Here is a 22500-nt window from a genome sequence, read left to right on the forward strand (position 1 = left end):
CAAAAATAACAACACATTTTTTTTTAAAGTTACTTTGAATGACAAACTTACATCAAACTCTGATCATTACATTAGTCTCGGATGGTGGAGGGGCAGCTCTCTGGGAACTGTTGGGGGGGGATCTTGGATGGTTGGTGGCCTGGTAGTTGGGAGCTTTGGCCGATACGTCGCTGGTTCGGGCTCTGATTTGACTTGGTGTGAGATCTGCCAACGTGTCCTTGACCCTGGTTGCTCCTGTGGGTCACTCTCCATGGGAGTCTGATAGATTGCTGAATGTAATGTTGAGTGTCTTCATTGCAGTTAGATTATATTTTTAATATTCAATAAAAAATACAAAATAAATTAGGCCATCTATTGGTGGACAGGGATAAATGAAAGAAGCAGACATTGAATATGCTTGTACAGAACAAAAATATGCATCCGGTTTACAATAAGGCATGAATCTAAAACTGCAAAAAAAATGTGGTAAAGAAATCTACCTATGTTTGTTGCAAACCCAATACAACACGCTACTGAGTACCACTCTACATATTTTCAAGCATGGTGGTGCTGCATCATGTTATTGGTATGCTTGTCATTTGCAAGGACTAGAGTTTATGATAAAAATAAACAGAATAGAGCTAAGCACATGCAAAATCCTAGATGAAAATCCGATTCAGTCTGCTTTCCAACAGACACTGGAGACAAGTTTACCTTTCAGGAGGACGATAACCTAAATCACAAGGCCAGATATGCACTGGAGTTGCTAACCAAGATGACATTGAATGTTCATGAGGGGCATAGTTACAGCTTGAACTTAAATATACATGAAAATCTATGTCAAGACTTGAAAATGGCTGTCTAGCAAAGAACAACAACCACCTTGACAAATTTTTAAAAGAATAAAGTGCAAATATTGTCCAGGTGTGTAAAAGCTCTTAGTGACTTACGCAGAAAGACTCACAGCTGGAATTTCTGCCAAAGGTAGATCTAACATGTATTGGCTTAGTTGGTTGAATACTTATATGATCATTTGTAAGCTCTGGATTTTAAATTTAAATTTGTAAATGTATTGGCTTAGTTGGTTGAATACTTATATGATCAATATATATTAGTGTTTTATTTTTTGTGTTTCTTTTTAAATTTAAAATTTTTACAAATGTTAGAATATTTTCTTCCGCTTGACATTACAGATTATTTTGTGTAGGTTATTGACAAAAAATGATAATTAAATCCATTTCAATCCCACTTTGTAACACAAAAAAGTCAATGGGTGTGAATACTTTGTGAAGGCACTGTGCATGAATGGCTTCATACAAACAGACATTAATGTCATGGTTACTGCACAGTAACTTTCAATGGAATTCTTCCTTCAGCTCACAATGAACACAACATATAGACAGAGATACAGACTGAAGTTTACTGAGTTTATAAGGAGGATAAGGGGGAGAGGGCTTGTGTGTTTAAACTGTGTGTGTACATCCTAATCTGTGTGTGTACATGCTGTGTATACCCTCGGCCCCGGGTTAGACAGTGCAGGGATTTTATTTACACACGTTCTCTCCAGGTCTCACAATGAGTTATAGACTTGCACACACACACAAGGCTATCAGGCACCGTAAGAGCCTTGAAATGTTCTCTCTCAAACTCAAACTCAAGAGAGAAATATGAGCTCAGTCTTGCAGGACCCAACACCTGGAGATTCCAAGGACACACACACACTTCGCTATGCTGCTAAAGGATAAAATATTCCACACACTAACCAGGTTTCCATCCAAACGTTTTATACGAGTAAAGTACATGCCGGATAAAAATTGTCATGACGACAGGACTAATGGAAACAGAACATTTTTCTGTGAACTTTCCAAATGTCGTCAAAACAAAATAAGCTCGACAAGGTGGGATCTTTTTGTATCTGTAAAATTAATTATGCAAGAAACGTTGGACGCTTTTATGTGCAAATATTGATATAATAAACATCATATTGAAGTAAACTTGAAGTCAAGTGAATGAAGTTGTAAGGTCATGCCACTACAACTCAGGAAAGCATACAGTTTATTAGGCTACAGATGAAATATGTTCTGATGAACTTCACAGGGTGGTGAAAGTGCAAGGTGACGAACTTGATGCTCTTTTCCAATAAATATTGAGGGTCTTATTCTGGTGACATGATGATCGATGCTTAGCTGCCGTTTGACATAATCTTGCTTGCCCGTTTAACTTGTGACTTTTTATAAGTTATGCTGGAATTTAACCGCAAAGGTATTTATATGTGCACTACATCATCACACACAGCCTTTTATCTGCAACAAGTCAATTAGATGGAAACATCTCTGGTAGGAATATATTGTTTTATGCAGTTTTTAGAGTATTCGCATGACAATCTGTAGCCAATTTGGATTGAAACCTAGCTAGTGTTTAGGTCCAGCTAATTGAGGTAGAGATGTAGGAATGTGTATTCCCTCCATAGACTAAATTGCCACGGGGATGGGGGAACATAGCCATTTGAAGCTAGCCAGTAACTCCTCCAGTATGTGTTGACGTCATTTCACAGGATTGAATGGAAGCTGTAGAGATTGGTAAGAAATGGCACTTCTGTATCCAAATATCTTATTCATCTATTTGTGGGTTTTAAGCAATAAATAGGCTGGAATGATGGTGCATTGATCAGTTATGCCAGGGGTGGGTGGGCAGCTCCACTCCTCCAGGGTCTGATTGGTCTCACACTCTTTCTCCATCCCTAGCAAACACAGCTGATTTAATCAGATTGCATTCTAAACTGAAGATCATGATTAGATGATTATTGGAGTCAGGTGTGTTAGCTGGGGCTGGGGCAAACTGTGAGACCAATCAGGCCCTCGAGAACTGGAATTGCCCACCCCTGAGTTATACAGTTTCAAGCTGTTAAGCTGCTATTTGTGCGTTTTTGCACAAACATCAACCTTTAAAGTACCTGTCCAGTGATTACAGATTTCTATGAAATATAACCTTTAATTAATGTTAAAAATCAGCTTTTCTGTGTTGGAATGGTGTGGGCGTATACCTCAGGAGGATGACATCATTGTCTATAAGGAAATAGCAAGCATTTTTTAAATGTTCTGTTTGAGATGGGGTTTTTGAATAGTTTTTCCCCCCAATTTATGCTTTGGCTACATACGAGTATAGGATGAGTCAATAGCATTATTTGGGGGTATGAGTTAACAGAATATGAACTTTTAAAAGTGAGATATTCCCCTAACTGTTTACTTTAAAACTACACCATTCTCTCATCCTCATGACAAAATGTTAAGAATAGCATGAGATGAGATTTTAAACAAGCAAATGTTTATCTCTGTCCCATGGGAAAATGTGTAAAATTGCAGAAAATGTGCTTTAAAAGTGCAAAAATATGTCTGACTCATGACAGTGTGTAGAATAGCATTTTAAAACGGTACATTTTTCAAATGTGTTGAAATTCAGGAAGTTAACTGTTTTCCACGTTTGAAAATACCCATCCATCCATATACCCCTCAAGAGACGCATAATAAGTCATGTCAAACTATGTAGATTTGCAGGAAATGCAATTATTTGTCCCCTCCAATATCTACCCCCTAATTTCGCCCTTGATTCCCTCACAAATGTTTTCTTTAGGAAACTGTGTTGAAAACACTATTGGCCTGGTGTTTTTCAAGGCGTTTAAGAATATTTGCAGACTGAATTTATTAATTTATGAAACTTTTTTTAACCAGTCGAATCAGGAACAATATTCATATTTACAATGACGTCCTGGTAGTGAGAGGCCCATTTTCAACTGGGGCCCATTTTCAAATAGGGTCTCAGAGTAGGAGTGGTAGGAGTGGTAATCTTGGATATTCATTATTATCTAAAAGGCAGAACTGATCCTAGATCAGCACTCCTACTCTGAGACTCTTTGTGAATATGGCCCCAGATACAATACTATAGGCTGTAGAGTATGCATTACCTACTCACCTATATCGAATCCCCGAGCTGACAAGGTACAAATCTGTGGTTCTGCCCCTGAACAAGGCAGTTAACCCACTATTTCTAGGCCGTTATTGTAAATAAGAATTTGTTCTTAACTGATTTGCCTAATTAAATTAAATAAAAATCTGTTTATTAAATTGGTCCACTGTCAGGTTTCTCTGCCCTCCAAGTAATTTATAGGCCTTGTACATTCTAACACAATGAAGGTGGTTTGAAAAAGGATCTATAGAAAAGCATTTCCTATACAAGTATCATGACCTACGTCCCAAAAGTAGTGCACTATATAGGGAATGATGTGCCATTTGGAACTCAGTACATGATTTAATTAAATGATTTGTTTTGATTCAGCCAAGTGAGTTCCTCTTTCAAGGGAGCTTTTTTTAGTGTCTTCCTTTCTGCACTTGCCGCCAATCGCACGGAGCAACTCCTGCCAAGCAACTAGGCACACACACACACACACACACACACACACACACACACACACACACACACACACACACACACACACACACACACACACACACACACACACACACACACACACACACACACACACACACAGAAACACACACACAGAAACACACACACTGACACAGAAACACACACACTGACACACACACACACACACACACTGACATACACACACCGACACAGAAACACACACACTGACACAGGAACACACACACTGACACAGAAACACACACACTGACACAGAAACACACACACTTGACACAGAAACACAGACACAGAAACACACACAGAGAAACAAACAGAGACACAGATACAGAAACTCACACACAAACACATACACAGAAACACATACACAGAAACACACACACACACACACATACATAGAAACACACACACAGAAACACACACACAGAAACACATAAACTCACATATACCCCCCCACCTGAGAGGCAGAATTCTCCTCCCCCAAGAGGCAGAATTCTCCTCCCCCAAGAGGCAGAATTCTCCTCCCCCCAAGAGGCAGAGTTCTTCTCCCCCCCCCAAGGGGCAGAGTTCTCCTCCCCCCCAAGGGGCAGAGTTCTCCTCCCCCCCAAGAGGAAGGGTTCTCCTCTCCCCCATAGAGGCAGAGTTCTCCTCCCCACCCCATAGAGGCAGAGTTCTCCTCCCCACCCCATAGAGGCAGAGTTCTCCTCCCCACCCCATAGAGGCAGAGTTCTCCTCCCCACCCCATAGAGGCAGAGTTCTCCTCCCCACCCCATAGAGGCAGAGTTCTCCTCCCCACCCCATAGAGGCAGAGTTCTCCTCCCCACCCCATAGAGGCAGAGTTCTCCTCCCCACCCCATAGAGGCAGAGTTCTCCTCCCCACCCCATAGAGGCAGAGCTCTCCTCCCCACCCCATAGAGGCAGAGTTCTCCTCCCCACCCCATAGAGGCAGAGTGCTCCCCCCCGTGGAGGCAGAGTGCTCCCCCCCGTGGAGGCAGAGTGCTCCCCCCCCGTGGAGGCACAGAGCTCCCCCCCATAGAGGCAGAGTGCTCGCCTCCCCCATAGAGGCAGAGTGCTCGCCTCCCCCATAGAGGCAGAGTGCTCGCCTCTCCCATAGAGGCAGAGTGCTCGCCTCCCCCATAGAGGCAGAGTTCTCCTCCCCACCCCATAGAGGCAGAGTTCTCCTCCCCACCCCATAGAGGCAGAGTTCTCCTCCCCACCACATAGAGGCATAGTTCTCCTCCCCACCCCATAGAGGCATAGTTCTCCTTCCCACCCCATAGAGGCAGAGTGCTCCCCCCCGTGGAGGCAGAGTGCTCCCCCCCGTGGAGGCACAGAGCTCCCCCCCCATAGAGACAGAGTGCTCGCCTCCCCCATAGAGGCAGAGTGCTCGCCTCCCCCATAGAGGCAGAGTGCCCCCCACCCCGTAGAGGCAGACTCTGCAGACTCTGCAGTTTTAATGCATTCCAATTGGAACCCTATCCCTTATATAGTGCACTACTTTTGATCAGGGCCCATGGGGATCCCATACGGCCCTGGTCAAAAGTAGTGCACTATACAGGGAATAAGGTGCCATGTGGGACGTAACCAAACTTTCTTCCCCCAGTTTCCAGATTATTACTTGGCCTGCGCTGAAGACGTTGTCTAGCTCCATATGGAATGCAGGGAGAAGTGGAGTATAAATGCTGGCTCAGGTACACAGCAAAGTCATTTGTGGTTTGTTTTTTCTTTGCAGACTATAAGCAGAAGTATGGGGAAGAGCACGGCTCGTGCCAAGCGGGGATAGCAGGCGTTTTTACTGAGGTCAGTGGCAGTGCATTCTCCATGTTCATCTCTTCTCTTCCTCTAATACATGTGGTACTGCTCTGTTTGTGTTGCTGTTATCTCAGGCTGCTCTTTCAGTCTGGGATACCTTTTAATGTTAGAGAAAACACATGAGCACACACACACACACACCACACCAGACACACACACACCAGACGCACATCGGACACACCACACACACCAGACGCACACACACACACCAGATGCACACACACACACCAGACGCACACACACACACCAGACAAACATCACACACCAGACAAACATCACACACCAGACAAACATCACACACACACACACAGACACACACACACAGACACACACACACACACACACACACACACACACACACACACACACACACACACACACACACACACACACACACACACACACACACACACACACACACACACACCAGATGCACACCACACACACAGACACACACCACACACACACAGACACACACCACACACACACACATCAGACACACGCCACGCCAGACGCACACCACTCAACAGACACACACCAGACACACCACACACACACACACCAGACGCACACACACCAGACGCACACACACACCAGACACAACCATACACCAGACACACAACAGACACACACACACACACACACACACACACACACACACACACACACACACACACACACACACACACACACACACACACACACACCAGATGCACACACACACCACACATACCAGACACACACACACACAAACACCAGACACAAACACACACCAGACACAAACACACACCAGACACAAACACACACCAGACACACACCAGACAGACACACATACACACGCACACCAGACGCACACCACACACACAGCCTGACCAGATGCACACAACACACACCAGACACACACCAGACACACACCAGATGCACACCGGACGGGCACACACCAGACACATACCACACACACACCAGACGCACACCACACACCAGACACATACCACACGCACACCAGATGCACACCACACACCGGACACACACCGGACACACACCGGACATGCACACCACACATCAGACACACACCACACACACACCAGACGCACACCACACACTAGACACACACTGGACACACACTGGACACACACCAGACATACACCTTACACGCACACCACACACCGGACACACCAGATGCACACCGGATGCACCAGACATACACCGGACACACCAGACGCACACCGGACACACCAGACGCACACCGGACACACCAGACATACACCGGACACACCAGATGCACACCAGACGCACACCGGACACACCAGATGCACACCGGACACACCAGACGCACACCGGACACACCAGACGCACACCGGACACACCAGACGCACACCGGACGCACCAGACGCACACCGGATGCACCAGACATACACCGGACATACCAGATGCACACCAGACGCACACCGGACACACCGGACGCACACCGGACACACCGGACGCACACCGGACACACCAGACATACACCGGACACACCAGACGCACACCGGACACACCGGACGCACACCGGACACACCAGACATACACCGGACACACCAGACGCACACTGGACACACCAGACGCACACCGGACACACCAGACGCACACCGGACACACCAGACGCACACCGGACACACCAGACATACACCGGACACACCAGACGCACACCGGACACACCAGACATACACCGGACACACCAGACATACACCGGACACACCAGACATACACCGGACACACCAGATACACACCAGACACACTAACACATCCAGACTTCCAAAAAGCTTTGGGGCACCTTAAATATACATTTTGGGGTAAAAAAGCCAACTCGGCTCCATTCATTGAATCAGATGGCTCATTTTTCACAAAGCCCACTGATATTGCAAACTGATTTAATGACTTTTTCATTGGCAAGATAAGCAAACTTAAGGATGACATGCCAGCAACAAACTCTGACACTACACATCCAGGTATATTGGACCAAATCATGAAAGACAAGGATTACTTTTGAATTCTGTAAAGTCAGTGTGGAAGAGGTGAAAAGCATTATTGTTGTCTATCAACAATGACAAGCCACCAGGGTCTGACAATCTAGATGGAAAATTACTGAGGATAATGCCACAATGGGAATAAGTCCCAGACTTTATTGTGTGTTATCCTCAATGATTTTATTCATGTGCATGTATGGTTTTTTCAAGTTTTATGTGTGCTTGTTTTTTAAAATGGTTGAATTAATAAACTAAACTAAAACTAAACACTCCTATTTGCCACACCTTCAATTTAAGCCTAAAAAGAGAGTGTGTTCCCTCAGGCCTGGAGGGAAGCTAAAGTCATTCCGCTACCCAAGAATAGTAAAGCCCCCTTTATTGGCTCAAATAGCTGACCAATCAGCCTGTTACCAACCCTTAGTAAACTTCTGGAAAAAAGTGTATTTGACCAGTGCTATTTTACAGAAAACAAATTGACAACAGAATTTCAGCATGCTTATAGAGAAGGACATTCAACAAGCACAGCACTTACACAAATTGATGATAAAATGATTGTGGGGGCTGTCTTGTTAGACTTCAGTGCAGCTTTTGACATTATCGATCATAGTCTGCTGCTGGAAAAATGGATGTGTTATTGCTTTACGCCTGTAGTGTGGATAAAGAGTAACTTGTCTAACAGAACACAGAGGGTGTTCTTTAATGGAAGTGTATCAAATATAATCCAGTTAGAATCAGGAATTCCCCAGGGTAGCTGTTTAGGCCCCTTGCTTTTTAAATGTTTTACTAACGACATTTGAGTAAAGCCAGAGTTTCTATGTATGTGAATGACTCAACACTACAGTGACTGAAATGAGTCAACACTCAACAAAGAGCTGCAGTATTTCTAAATCTAAAAACATTGTATTTGGAACAAAACACTCACTAAAACCTAAACCTCAACTATATCTTGTAATAAAGAACGTGTACATTGAACAAGTTGATATGACTAAACTGCTTGGAGTAACACTAGATTGTAAACAGTCATGATCAAAATATATTGATGCAGTAGTAGCTAAGATGGGGAGAAGTCTGTCCATAATAAAGCGCTGCTCTGCCTTCTTAACAACACTATCAACAAGGCAGGTCCTACAGGCCCTAGTTTTATCGCACCTTGACTACTGTTCAGTTGTGTGCACAAGGGCCATCAAAGAACAAAAAAAAATGCAATTGGTTCAGAACAGAGTAGCACGGCTGGCCCTTGGATGTACACAGAGAGCTAATATTAATAATATGCATGTCAATCTCTCCTGGCTGAAAGGGGAGGGGAGATTAACTACGTTACTACTTTTATTTGTAATAGGTATTGAAATGTTGAATGCACCGAGCTGTCTGTCTAAACTACTGGAACACAGCTCCGAGGTCTCTTCACAGTCCCCAAGTTCAGAACAGACTATGGGAGGCACACAGTACTACATAGAGCCATGATGACATGGAACTCTATTCCACATCAAGTTACTGACACACACACACACACACACACACACGCTATACATACACATGGATTTAGTACTGTAGATATGTGGTAGTGGTGGAGTAGGGGCCTGAGGGCACACAGTGTGTTGTGAATTTATTGTAATGTTTTAAAATTGTATAAACTCCCATAATTTTGCTGGACCTCAGGAAGAGTGCAGCTAATGGAGATCCATAATAAATACAAATACAAATGTAAAGTCTTGCCAATCCATTAATGTGTGATCCAGTATTTTCACTTAAGTTAATTGCTGAACAGTCTACTCTCTGTCTCTCTGTCTCTCTTTCTGATGTATTGTGACTTCGTTGGGTCGACTTTGTGAGAGACAGGGAGTCAATATGGTGTGTTTGTGGTCATATCAGGAGCTGGTGGTGATGGGAGCTCCAGGATCATACTACTGGACAGGAACAGTTAAGGTCTACAACCTGACCTCCAACACCTTCTACAACCCCAACAAAGAAGACATTGACTCACACAGATACAGTTATCTAGGTATGTATCCTGTCTTTGATTAGTTTACTCAATCAATCACATTCATATACAGCTTTTTTTTACATCAACCGTTTGACAAGTAAGGCTTTACAGTAACACGGCATATACTACCAAAGAGCAACAGTGAATTATCACATTTGACCAACTCTGTCTGTCGGTTTGACCAACACTTTACAGGTTATGCCGTGACTACTGGACACTTCTCCTCTCCTAACATCGTAGATGTGGCTGCAGGAGCTCCACAACACAGTGGAGAGGGGAAAGTATGTACTGGAATGTTATACCTTTGTTGTGTTATTGCATTGGTGTGGTACATACCTGTACTGAGTACCTGTAATGTACATACCTGTCCTGTGTACCTGTAATGTACATACCTGTACTGAGTACCTGTAACATACATACCTGTACTGAGTACCTGTAATGTACATACCTGTCCTGTGTACCTGTAACATGCATACCTGTCCTGTGTACCTGTAACATACATACCTGTACTGAGTACCTGTAACATACATACCTGTCCTGTGTACCTGTAACATACATACCTGTACTGAGTACCTGTAACATACATACCTGTACTGTGTACCTCTAACGTACATACCTGTACTGTGTACCTGTAACATACATACCTGTACTGTATACCTCTAACGTACATACTTGTCCTGTGTACCTCTAACGTACATACTTGTACTGTGTACCTCTAACGTACATACCTGTACTGTGTACCTCTAACGTACATACCTGTACTGTGTACCTCTAACGTACATACCTGTACTGTGTACCTCTAACGTACATACTTGTCCTGTGTACCTCTAACGTACATACCTGTACTGAGTACCTGTAACATACATACCTGTACTGTGTACCTCTAACGTACATACTTGTCCTGTGTACCTCTAACGTACATACTTGTACTGTGTACCTCTAATGTACATACCTGTCCTGTGTACCTCTAACGTACATACTTGTCCTGTGTACCTGTAACATACATACCTGTACTGAGTACCTGTAATGTACGTACCAGTACTGTGTACCTCTAACGTACATACTTGTCCTGTGTACCTGTAACATACATACCTGTACTGAGTACCTGTAACATACATACCTGTACTGTGTACCTTTAACGTACATACTTGTCCTGTGTACCTCTAACGTACATACCTGTACTGTGTACCTCTAACGTACATACCTGTACTGTGTACCTCTAACGTACATACCTGTACTGTGTACCTCTAACGTACATACTTGTCCTGTGTACCTCTAACGTACATACCTGTACTGTGTACCTCTAATGTACATACCTGTACTGTGTACCTCTAACGTACATACTTGTCCTGTGTACCTCTAACGTACATACCTGTACTGTGTACCTCTAACGTACATACCTGTACTGTGTACCTCTAACGTACATACTTGTCCTGTGTACCTCTAACGTACATACCTGTACTGTGTACCTCTAACGTACATACCTGTACTGTGTACCTCTAACGTACATACCTGTACTGTGTACCTCTAACGTGCATACCTGTCCTGTGTACCTCTAACGTACATACCTGTACTGTGTACCTCTAACGTACATACCTGTACTGTGTACCTCTAACGTACATACTTGTCCTGTGTACCTCTAACGTACATACTTGTACTGTGTACCTCTAATGTACATACCTGTACTGAGTACCTGTAACATGCATACCTGTACTGAGTACCTGTAACATACATACCTGTACTGTGTACCTCTAACGTACATACTTGTCCTGTGTACCTCTAACGTACATACCTGTACTGAGTACCTCTAATGTACATACCTGTACTGTGTACCTCTAACGTACATACTTGTCCTGTGTACCTCTAACGTACATACTTGTCCTGTGTACCTGTAACATACATACCTGTACTGAGTACCTGTAATGTACGTACCAGTACTGTGTACCTCTAATGTACATACTAGTCCTGTGTACCTGTAACATACATACCTGTACTGAGTACCTGTAACATACATACCTGTACTGTGTACCTCTAACGTACATACCTGTACTGTGTACCTCTAACGTACATACTTGTCCTGTGTACCACTAACGTACATACTTGTCCTGTGTACCTCTAACGTACATACTTGTCCTGTGTACCTCTAACGTACATACTTGTCCTGTGTACCTGAAATGTACATACTTGTCCTGTGTACCTCTAACGTACATACCTGTACTGTGTACCTCTAACGTACATACCTGTACTGAGTACCTGAAACGTACATACTTGTCCTGTGTACCTGAAACGTACATACTTGTCCTGTGTACCTGAAATGTACATACTTGTCCTGTGTACCTGTAACATACATACCTGTACTGTGTACCTCTAATGTACATACCTGTACTGTGTACTTCTAATGTACATACCTGTCCTGTGTACCTCTAACGTACATACTTGTCCTGTGTACCTCTAACGTACATACCTGTCCTGTGTACCTCTAACGTACATACCTGTACTGAGTACCTCTAATGTACATACCTGTACTGTGTACCTCTAACGTACATACCTGTACTGTGTACCTGAAACGTACATACCTGTACTGAGTACCTCTAATGTACATACCTGTACTGTGTACCTCTAACGTACATACCTGTCCTGTGTACCTGAAACGTACATACCTGTCCTGTGTACCTCTAACGTACATACCTGTCCTGTGTACCTCTAACGTACATACCTGTACTGTGTACCTCTAATGTACATACTTGTCCTGTGTACCTGTAACATACATACCTGTACTGTGTACCTCTAACGTACATACTTGTCCTGTGTACCTGAAATGTACATACTTGTCCTGTGTACCTCTAACGTACATACCTGTACTGTGTACCTCTAACGTACATACCTGTACTGAGTACCTGAAACGTACATACTTGTCCTGTGTACCTGAAACGTACATACTTGTCCTGTGTACCTGAAATGTACATACTTGTCCTGTGTACCTGTAACATACATACCTGTACTGTGTACCTCTAACGTACATACCTGTACTGAGTACCTGAAACGTACATACTTGTCCTGTGTACCTGAAATGTACATACTTGTCCTGTGTACCTGTAACATACATACCTGTACTGTGTACCTCTAACGTACATACCTGTACTGTGTACCTGAAACGTACATACTTGTCCTGTGTACCTGTAACATACATACCTGTACTGTGTACCTCTAACGTACATACCTGTACTGAGTACCTGAAACGTACATACTTGTCCTGTGTACCTGAAATGTACATACTTGTCCTGTGTACCTGTAACATACATACCTGTACTGTGTACCTCTAACGTACATACCTGTACTGAGTACCTCTAATGTACATACCTGTACTGAGTACCTCTAATGTACATACTTGTCCTGTGTACCTGTAACATACATACCTGTACTGTGTACCTCTAACGTACATACCTGTCCTGAGTACCTCTAATGTACATACCTGTACTGAGTACCTCTAATGTACATACCTGTACTGTGTACCTCTAATGTACATACCTGTCCTGAGTACCTCTAATGTACATACCTGTACTGTGTACCTCTAACGTACATACCTGTACTGTGTACCTCTAATGTACATACCTGTACTGTGTACCTCTAACGTACATACCTGTACTGTGTACCTCTAACGTACATACCTGTACTGTGTACCTCTAATGTACATACCTGTACTGTGTACCTCTAACGTACATACCTGTACTGAGTACCTCTAACGTACATACCTGTCCTGAGTACCTCTAACGTACATACCTGTACTGTGTACCTCTAATGTACATACCTGTACTGTGTACCTCTAACGTACATACCTGTACTGAGTACCTCTAACGTACATACCTGTCCTGTGTACCTCTAATGTACATACCTGTACTGAGTACCTCTAACGTACATACCTGTACTGTGTACCTCTAATGTACATACCTGTACTGAGTACCTCTAACGTACATACCTGTACTGTGTACCTCTAACGTACATACCTGTACTGTGTACCTCTAACGTACATACCTGTACTGTGTACCTCTAACGTACATACCTGTACTGTGTACCTCTAACGTACATACCTGTACTGTGTACCTCTAATGTACATACCTGTACTGTGTACCTCTAACGTACATACCTGTACTGTGTACCTGAAACGTACCAGTATGTTAACGCTGTTGACTCCTTTCCCTCCAGGTTTACATTTTCAGAATCAATGGTGTGTCTTTGGTGAAGATCTTTCAAGCCTCAGGGACAATGGTATGTGTCTGAAGGTTCACAGTTAGCTACTATGCTTTTTAACCATTACTACATAAGTGACATATTGTTGTTTATTTACCAGTGTGTCGGTAGTAATCACTCTTAATATATGCCATTTAGCAGACACTTTTACCCAAAGTGACTTTGTCATGCATAATACATTTTACAGATGGGTGGTCCCGGGAATCTAACCCACTACCTTGGCATTACAAGCACCATGCTTTACCAACTGAGCAACAAAGAACTACCGTTCACTTCAAGCAACTGTTAGCATTCTTTGTTATCAGAAATAACATAGGGCTACACTTGAGTGATAATGGACACATGCCTTGTCTTGTTCTAAAAAGCATGCTCAATGGAGATTCTCTAATGTTGATCTGGGTCTGGGAAAACAGGCCCCATGTGTTGTAGAGTACACATAGCTGATGTAGATGAAGCATGGCAGGCTGCTAGTTCATAGCTGGTGTAGATGAAGCATGGCAGGCTGCTAGTTCATAGCTGGTGTAGATGAAGAATGGCAGGCTGCTAGTTCATAGCTGGTGTAGATGAAGCATGGTAGGCTGCTAGTTCATAGCTGGTATAGATGAAGCATGGCAGGCTACTAGTTCATAGCTGGTGTAGATGAAGCATGGCAGGCTACTAGTTCATAGCTGGTGTAAATGAAGCATGGCAGGCTACTAGTTCATAGCTGGTGTAGATGAAGCATGGCAGGCTACTAGTTCATAGCTGATGTAGATGAAGCATGGCAGGCTACTAGTTCATAGCTGGTGTAAATGAAGAATGGCAGGCTACTAGTTCATAGCTGGTGTAAATTAAGTATGGCAGACTGCTAGTTCATAGCTGGTGTAAATGAAGCATGGCAGGCTACTAGTTCATAGCTGGTGTAGATGAAGCATGGCAGGCTACTAGTTCATAGCTGGTGTAAATGAAGCATGGCAGGCTACTAGTTCATAGCTGGTGTAGATGAAGCATGGCAGGCTACTAGTTCATAGCTGATGTAGATGAAGCATGGCAGGCTACTAGTTCATAGCTGGTGTAAATGAAGAATGGCAGGCTACTAGTTCATAGCTGGTGTAAAGTAAGTATGGCAGACTACTAGTTCATAGCTGGTGTAGATGAAGCATGGCAGGCTACTAGTTCATAGCTGGTGTAAATGAAGAATGGCAGGCTACTAGTTCATAGCTGGTGTAAATTAAGTATGGCAGGCTACTAATTCATAGCTGGTGTAGATGAAGAATGGCAGGCTACTAGTTTATAGCTGATGTAGATGAAGCATGGCAGGTTGCTAGTTCAAAGCTGTTGTAGAAGAAGCATGGTAGGCTGCTAGTTCATAGCTGTTGTAGAAGAAGCATGGTAGGCTGCTAGTTCATAGCTGATGTAGATGAAGCATGGCAGGTTGCTAGTTCAAAGCTGTTGTAGAAGAAGCATGGTAGGCTGCTAGTTCATAGCTGATGTAGATGAAGCATGGCAGGTTGCTAGTTCATAGCTGATGTAGATGAAGCATGGCAGGTTGCTAGTTCATAGCATGGCAGGCTGCTAGTTCATAGCTGATGTAGATGAAGCATGGCAGGCTGCTAGTTCATAGCAGGTGTAGATAAATCATGGCAGGCTGCTAGTTCATAGCTGATGTAGATGAAGCATGGCAGGCTGCTAGTTCATAGCTGATGCAGATGAAGCATGGCAGGTTGCTAGTTCATAGCTGGTGTAGATGAAGCATGGCAGGCTGCTAGTTCAAAGCTGTTGTAGAAGAAGCATGGTAGGCTGCTAGTTCATAGCAGGTGTAGATGAAGCATGGCGGGCTGCTAGTTCATAGCTGTTGTAGAAGAAGCATGGTAGGCTGCTAGTTCATAACATGTGTAGATTAAGCATGGCAGGATGCTAGTTCATAGCAGGTGTAGATGAAGCATGGCAGGCTGCTAGTTCATAGCTGATGTAGATGAAGCATGGCAGGTTGCTAGTTCAAAGCTGTTGTCGAAGAAGCATGGTAGGCTGCTAGTTCATAGCTGATGTAGATGAAGCATGGCAGGTTGCTAGTTCATAGCTGATGTAGATGAAGCATGGCAGGTTGCTAGTTCATAGCATGGCAGGCTGCTAGTTCATAGCTGATGTAGATGAAGCATGGCAGGCTGCTAGTGCATAGCTGATGTAAATGAAGCATGGCAGGCTGCTAGTTCATAGCAGGTGTAGATAAATCATGGCAGGCTGCTAGTTCATAGCTGATGTAGATGAAGCATGGCAGGCTGCTAGTTCATAGCTGATGCAGATGAAGCATGGCAGGTTGCTAGTTCATAGCTGGTGTAGATGAAGCATGGCAGGCTGCTAGTTCATAGCAGGTGTAGATGAAGCATGGCGGGCTGCTAGTTCATAGCTGTTGTAGAAGAAGCATGGTAGGCTGCTAGTTCATAACATGTGTAGATTAAGCATGGCAGGATGCTAGTTCATAGCAGGTGTAGATGAAGCATGGCAGGCTGCTAGTTCATAGCATGGCAGGCTGCTAGTTCAAAGCTGTTGTAGAAGAAGCATGGTAGGCTGCTAGTTTATAGCATGGCAGGCTGCTAGTTCAAAGCTGTTGTAGAAGAAGCATGGTAGGCTGCTAGTTTATAGCATGGCAGGCTGCTAGTTCAAAGCTGTTGTAGAAGAAGCATGGTAGGCTGTTAGTTCATAGCATGGCAGGCTGCTAGTTCAAAGCTGTTGTAGAAGAAGCATGGTAGGCTGCTCGTTCATAGCAGGTGTAGATTAAGTATGGCAGGATGCTAGTTCATAGCAGGTGTAGATAAATCATGGCAGGCTGCTAGTTCATAGCTGATGTAGATGAAGCATGGCAGGCTGCTAGTTCATAGCTGATGCAGATGAAGCATGGCAGGTTGCTAGTTCATAGCTGGTGTAGATGAAGCATGGCAGGCTGCTAGTTCAAAGCTGTTGTAGAAGAAGCATGGTAGGCTGCTAGTTCATAGCAGGTGTAGATGAAGCATGGCGGGCTGCTAGTTCATAGCTGTTGTAGAAGAAGCATGGTAGGCTGCTAGTTCATAACAGGTGTAGATTAAGCATGGCAGGATGCTAGTTCATAGCAGGTGTAGATGAAGCATGGCAGGCTGCTAGTTCAAAGCTGTTGTAGAAGAAGCATGGTAGGCTGTTAGTTTATAGCATGGCAGGCTGCTAGTTCAAAGCTGTTGTAGAAGAAGCATGGTAGGCTGCTAGTTTATAGCATGGCAGGCTGCTAGTTCAAAGCTGTTGTAGAAGAAGCATGGTAGGCTGTTAGTTCATAGCATGGCAGGCTGCTAGTTCAAAGCTGTTGTAGAAGAAGCATGGTAGGCTGCTCGTTCATAGCAGGTGTAGATTAAGCATGGCAGGATGCTAGTTCATAGCAGGTGTAGATTAAGCATGGCAGGCTGCTAGTTCAGCTGGTGTAGCATGGCAGGCTGCTAGTTCTTTGTTTTCTCAGGAGCACCACACTGTTTATGCTGTCTATGTAATGTTTAGAGAGCAGCAGTGGTTAGCTAATGGGAGGGAAGGAGGCTGTGGGCTGCATTCCAAACAACAGCCCATGGGCTTTGGTCAAAAGTAGTACACTATATAGGGAAAGACATGCCATTTGGGACACATCTCTCGTCTGGCCATGAACCACACAGCTAGGGAGGGCAATTCACATGGTTTTAAGCGTAAATAACAAGTATATCTTGGTAGATAAAGATACGTTTTGTAAATATTCTGTTAATGTTGGTCGAGATATGAAAGGGAAATTAAATCTAGTCAGATTGTGGAGGGAGAGGATGATGAAACTAAAGTGCATGTCTATCTTGATGGCATGCAGAAAAGCAGACCTCCTAGGCAATGAATAGAGGAGAGGAGATGAGAGGAGGAGAGGAGAGGAGAGGAGAGGAGAGGAGAGGAGAGGAGAGGAGAGGAGAGGAGAGGAGAGGAGAGGAGAGGAGAGGAGAGGAGAGGAGAGGAGAGGAGAGAATATTTTTCCCAGTGGGAACTTCAGTTGTGGCTAATAAATACACACGTAATTCACATGACAGATACAACATTATACTAGATCAACACCATTACTAATTTTTAGTTGAAAAGCAGTCCTTGACTATGTGATCTGACCAGTGCTGGGTTTGTCTAAGAAACCACTAACCAGTGCTACGTCCGTCTATAGCTTTATACATTATATAAAAGATAAATACAAAGTCATGTATTTTCACTGATGTGATGTCTGACCCAATGCTGTCTGTCTGTGTGGCTGTGCTTTTTTATTTTCCAGATGGGCTCTTACTTTGGCTCCTCATTATGTGGAGTTGACCTGAACAGGGACGGCCTGTCAGACCTGCTGGTTGGAGCGCCCATGCACAGCACGCTACGGGACGAGGGACAGGTCTCTGTCTACCTCAGCAAAGGCAACGTGAGTGGGAAGATTGAGATCTGGCTTGAACGGGAATAGGGTTTGAGAATGTTATAAACTTTCTGAAATGGCCCATGTTGTTCAGAAGTTGTAGGATATTCAGAAGAGAATGACCAGGGAGGGAATCTTACAGCTAGGAATTCTGTAAATGTGATTTCTGAAAAATATGAGAAATGTGCAATGAACAGTATATTCTAGTCCTCCAGTCAACCTGTGTCGAGCCCTCCGTATGTAAACATGGCTGCCTATAGCGTGCAGCAAGAGTTTATATGACCTCCATAGATTGTTCATCTGTCCATGTCAGACCAGCTGGTTAACCAAATGCTACGAACTTAAAGAAAGGTATTTGATTAAAAGTGGGGATTGTCTGTGTTTGGTCCTGTTCTATTTGTGAGGTATCATTAGGATGTTGTAACTAGCTAGTCTTGGAGGTTCTTACGGTGAGTTATCATTAGGATGTTGTAACTAGCTAGTCTTGGAGCTTCTTACGGTGAGTTATCATTAGGATGTTGTAACTAGCTAGTCTTGGAGCTTCTTACGGTGAGTTATCATTAGGATATTGTAACTAGCTAGTCTTGGAGGTTCTTACGGTGAGTTATCATTAGGATATTGTAACTAGCTAGTCTTGGAGGTTCTTACGGTGAGTTATCATTAGGATGTTGTAACTAGCTAGTCTTGGAGGTTCTTACGGTGAGTTATCATTAGGATGTTGTAACTAGCTAGTCTTGGAGGTTCTTACGGTGAGTTATCATTAGGATGTTGTAACTAGCTAGTCTTGGAGGTTCTTACGGTGAGTTATCATTAGGATGTTGTAACTAGCTAGTCTTGGAGGTTCTTACAGTGAGTTATCATTAGGATGTTGTAACTAGCTAGTCTTGGGGGTTCTTACAGTGAGTTATCATTAGGATGTTGTAACTAGCTAGTCTTGGGGGTTCTTACGGTGAGTTATCACATCAAATCAAATCAAATGTATTTATAAAGCCCTTCATACATCAGCTGATATCTCAAAGTGCTGTACAGAAACCCAGCCTAAAACCCCAAACAGCAAGCAATGCAGGTGTAGAAGCACGGTGGCTATGAAAAACTCCCTAGAAAGGCCAAAACCTAGGAAGAAACCTGGAGAGGAACCAGGCTATGTGGGGTGGCCAGTCCTCTTCTGGCTCTGCCGGGTGGAGATTATAACAGAACATGGCCAAGATGTTCAAATGTTCATAAATGACCAGCATGGTCCAATAATAATAAGGCAGAACAGTTGAAACTGGAGCAGCAGCACGGCCAGGTGCACTGGCAATAGCAAGGAGTCATCATGTCAGGTAGTCCTGAGGCATGGTCCTAGGGCTCAGGTCCTCCGAGAGAGAGAAAGAAAGAGAGAATTAGAGAGAGCACACTTACATTCACACAGGACACCGAATAGGACAGGATAAGTACTCCAGATATAACAAACTGACCCTAGCCCCCCGACACATAAACTACTGCAGCATAAATACTGGAGGCTGAGACAGGAGGGGTCAGGAGACACTGTGGCCACATCCGAGGACACCCCCGGTCAGGGCCAGTTATCATTAGGATGTTGTAACTAGCTAGTCTTGGAGGTTCTTACGGTGAGTTATCATTAGGATGTTGTAACTAGCTAGTCTTGGAGGTTCTTACAGTGAGTTATCATTAGGATATTGTAACTAGCTTGTCTTGGAGGTTCTTACGGTGAGTTATCATTAGGATGTTGTAACCAGCGAGTCTTTGAGGTTCTTACGGTGAGTTATCATTAGGATGTTGTAACTAGCTAGTCTTTGAGGTTCTTACGGTGAGTTATCATTAGGATGTTGTAACCAGCGAGTCTTTGAGGTTCTTACGGTGAGTTATCATTAGGATGTTGTAACTAGCTAGTCTTTGAGGTTCTTATGGTGAGTTATCATTAGGATGTTGTAACTAGCTAGTCTTGGAGGTTCTTACAGTGAGTTATCATTAGGATATTGTAACTAGCTTGTCTTGGAGGTTCTTACGGTGAGTTATCATTAGGATGTTGTAACCAGCGAGTCTTTGAGGTTCTTACGGTGAGTTATCATTAGGATGTTGTAACTAGCTAGTCTTTGAGGTTCTTACGGTGAGTTATCATTAGGATGTTGTAACTAGCTAGTCTTTGAGGTTCTTACGGTGAGTTTGGTCAGTTGAGTTTTTAGTGAAAAATATGAATGTATTTAAGTTAGGCTCCCGAGTGGTGCAGTAGTCTAAGGCACTGCATCTCAGCGCTAGAGGCATCACTACTGATACCCTGGTTCGAATCCAGGCTGTATCACAACCGTCCATGATTGGGAGTCCCATAGGGCGGCGCACAATTGGCCCAGCATCATCCGGGTTTCACCGGTGTAGGCCATCATTGTAAATAAGAATTTGTTGTTAAATAAATAAAAAAATATTATAATAACAATTGCCCTTTAAAGGAAAGGGTTGTGTCATGTCATAACCATTCCCCTTTAGTTATGGGTTGATTCACGTAATAACCGTTCCCCAGTGTAACGTCATAACCATACCCCTGTCTGACTCTAATTGCAGGGTGTGATGGAGGAAGCAGGACTCTTAAATGGTGATAATGCCTACAGTGCACACTTTGGAGAGTGCATCACTGCAATCGGAGACATTGATGACGATGGGTACCAAGGTAAGTGTCTCTCAACTAACTCACTGTGTTGTCAAGTATAGAATGTTTGCTTATGAAAATGTGTCTACTCCTCCAACCTCCACCATTGTTGTACAAATACCAAACTTCTCGATGACACACTCATGAATATTACATTATTTTCATGAGAAGTGGTCTAGTCGACAATGTTAGCACACACACACACCCAGATATAGCACACACACCCAGATATAGCACACACACACAGATATAGCACACACACACAGACCCAGATATAGCACACAGACCAAGATATAGCACACACACCCAGATATAGCACACACACACACAGATATAGCACACACACACACACACACAAACACACACACACACAGATATAGCACACACACACACACACACACACACACACACACACACACACACACACACACACACACACACACACACACACACACACACACACACACAGATATAGCACACACACCCAGATATAGCACACACACCCAGATATAGCACACACACACAGATATAGCACACACACACAGACCCAGATATAGCACACAGACCAAGATATAGCACACACACCCAGATATAGCACACACACACACAGATATAGCACACACACACACACACAAACACACACACACACAGATATAACACACACACACACAGATATAGCACACACACACACACACACACACACACACACACACACACACACACACACACACACACACACACACACACACACACACACACACACACACACACACACACACACAGATATAGCACACACACACCCAGATATAGCACACACACACACAGATATAGCATACACACAGACCAAGATATAGCACACACACCCAGATATAGCACACGCACACACATTACATTTACATTTAAGTCATTTAGCAGACGCTCTTATCCAGAGCGACTTACAAATTGGTGCATTCACCTTATGACATCCAGTAGAACAGTCACTTTACAA

At 43.7% G+C, this 22500-nt stretch overlaps 2 protein-coding genes across 2 annotated transcripts in view; one reads left to right on the forward strand and one right to left on the reverse strand.

Moving 5' to 3' along the window:
• Positions 1–22500, reverse strand: part of LOC127909421 (uncharacterized) — a 202774-nt gene that overhangs the window by 147586 nt on the left and 32688 nt on the right. The window lies entirely within an intron of this gene.
• Positions 1–22500, forward strand: part of LOC118378207 (integrin alpha-9-like) — a 185405-nt gene that overhangs the window by 28815 nt on the left and 134090 nt on the right. The window contains 6 exon segments of the mRNA XM_052470796.1: positions 6152–6219; positions 10110–10239; positions 10417–10502; positions 14425–14487; positions 18740–18877; positions 21428–21533. Coding sequence (XP_052326756.1) covers positions 6152–6219; positions 10110–10239; positions 10417–10502; positions 14425–14487; positions 18740–18877; positions 21428–21533 — 591 coding nt within the window.

The sequence above is a fragment of the Oncorhynchus keta genome, chromosome 2 (genome assembly GCF_023373465.1).
Source record: "Oncorhynchus keta strain PuntledgeMale-10-30-2019 chromosome 2, Oket_V2, whole genome shotgun sequence".
NCBI lineage: Eukaryota > Metazoa > Chordata > Actinopteri > Salmoniformes > Salmonidae > Oncorhynchus > Oncorhynchus keta.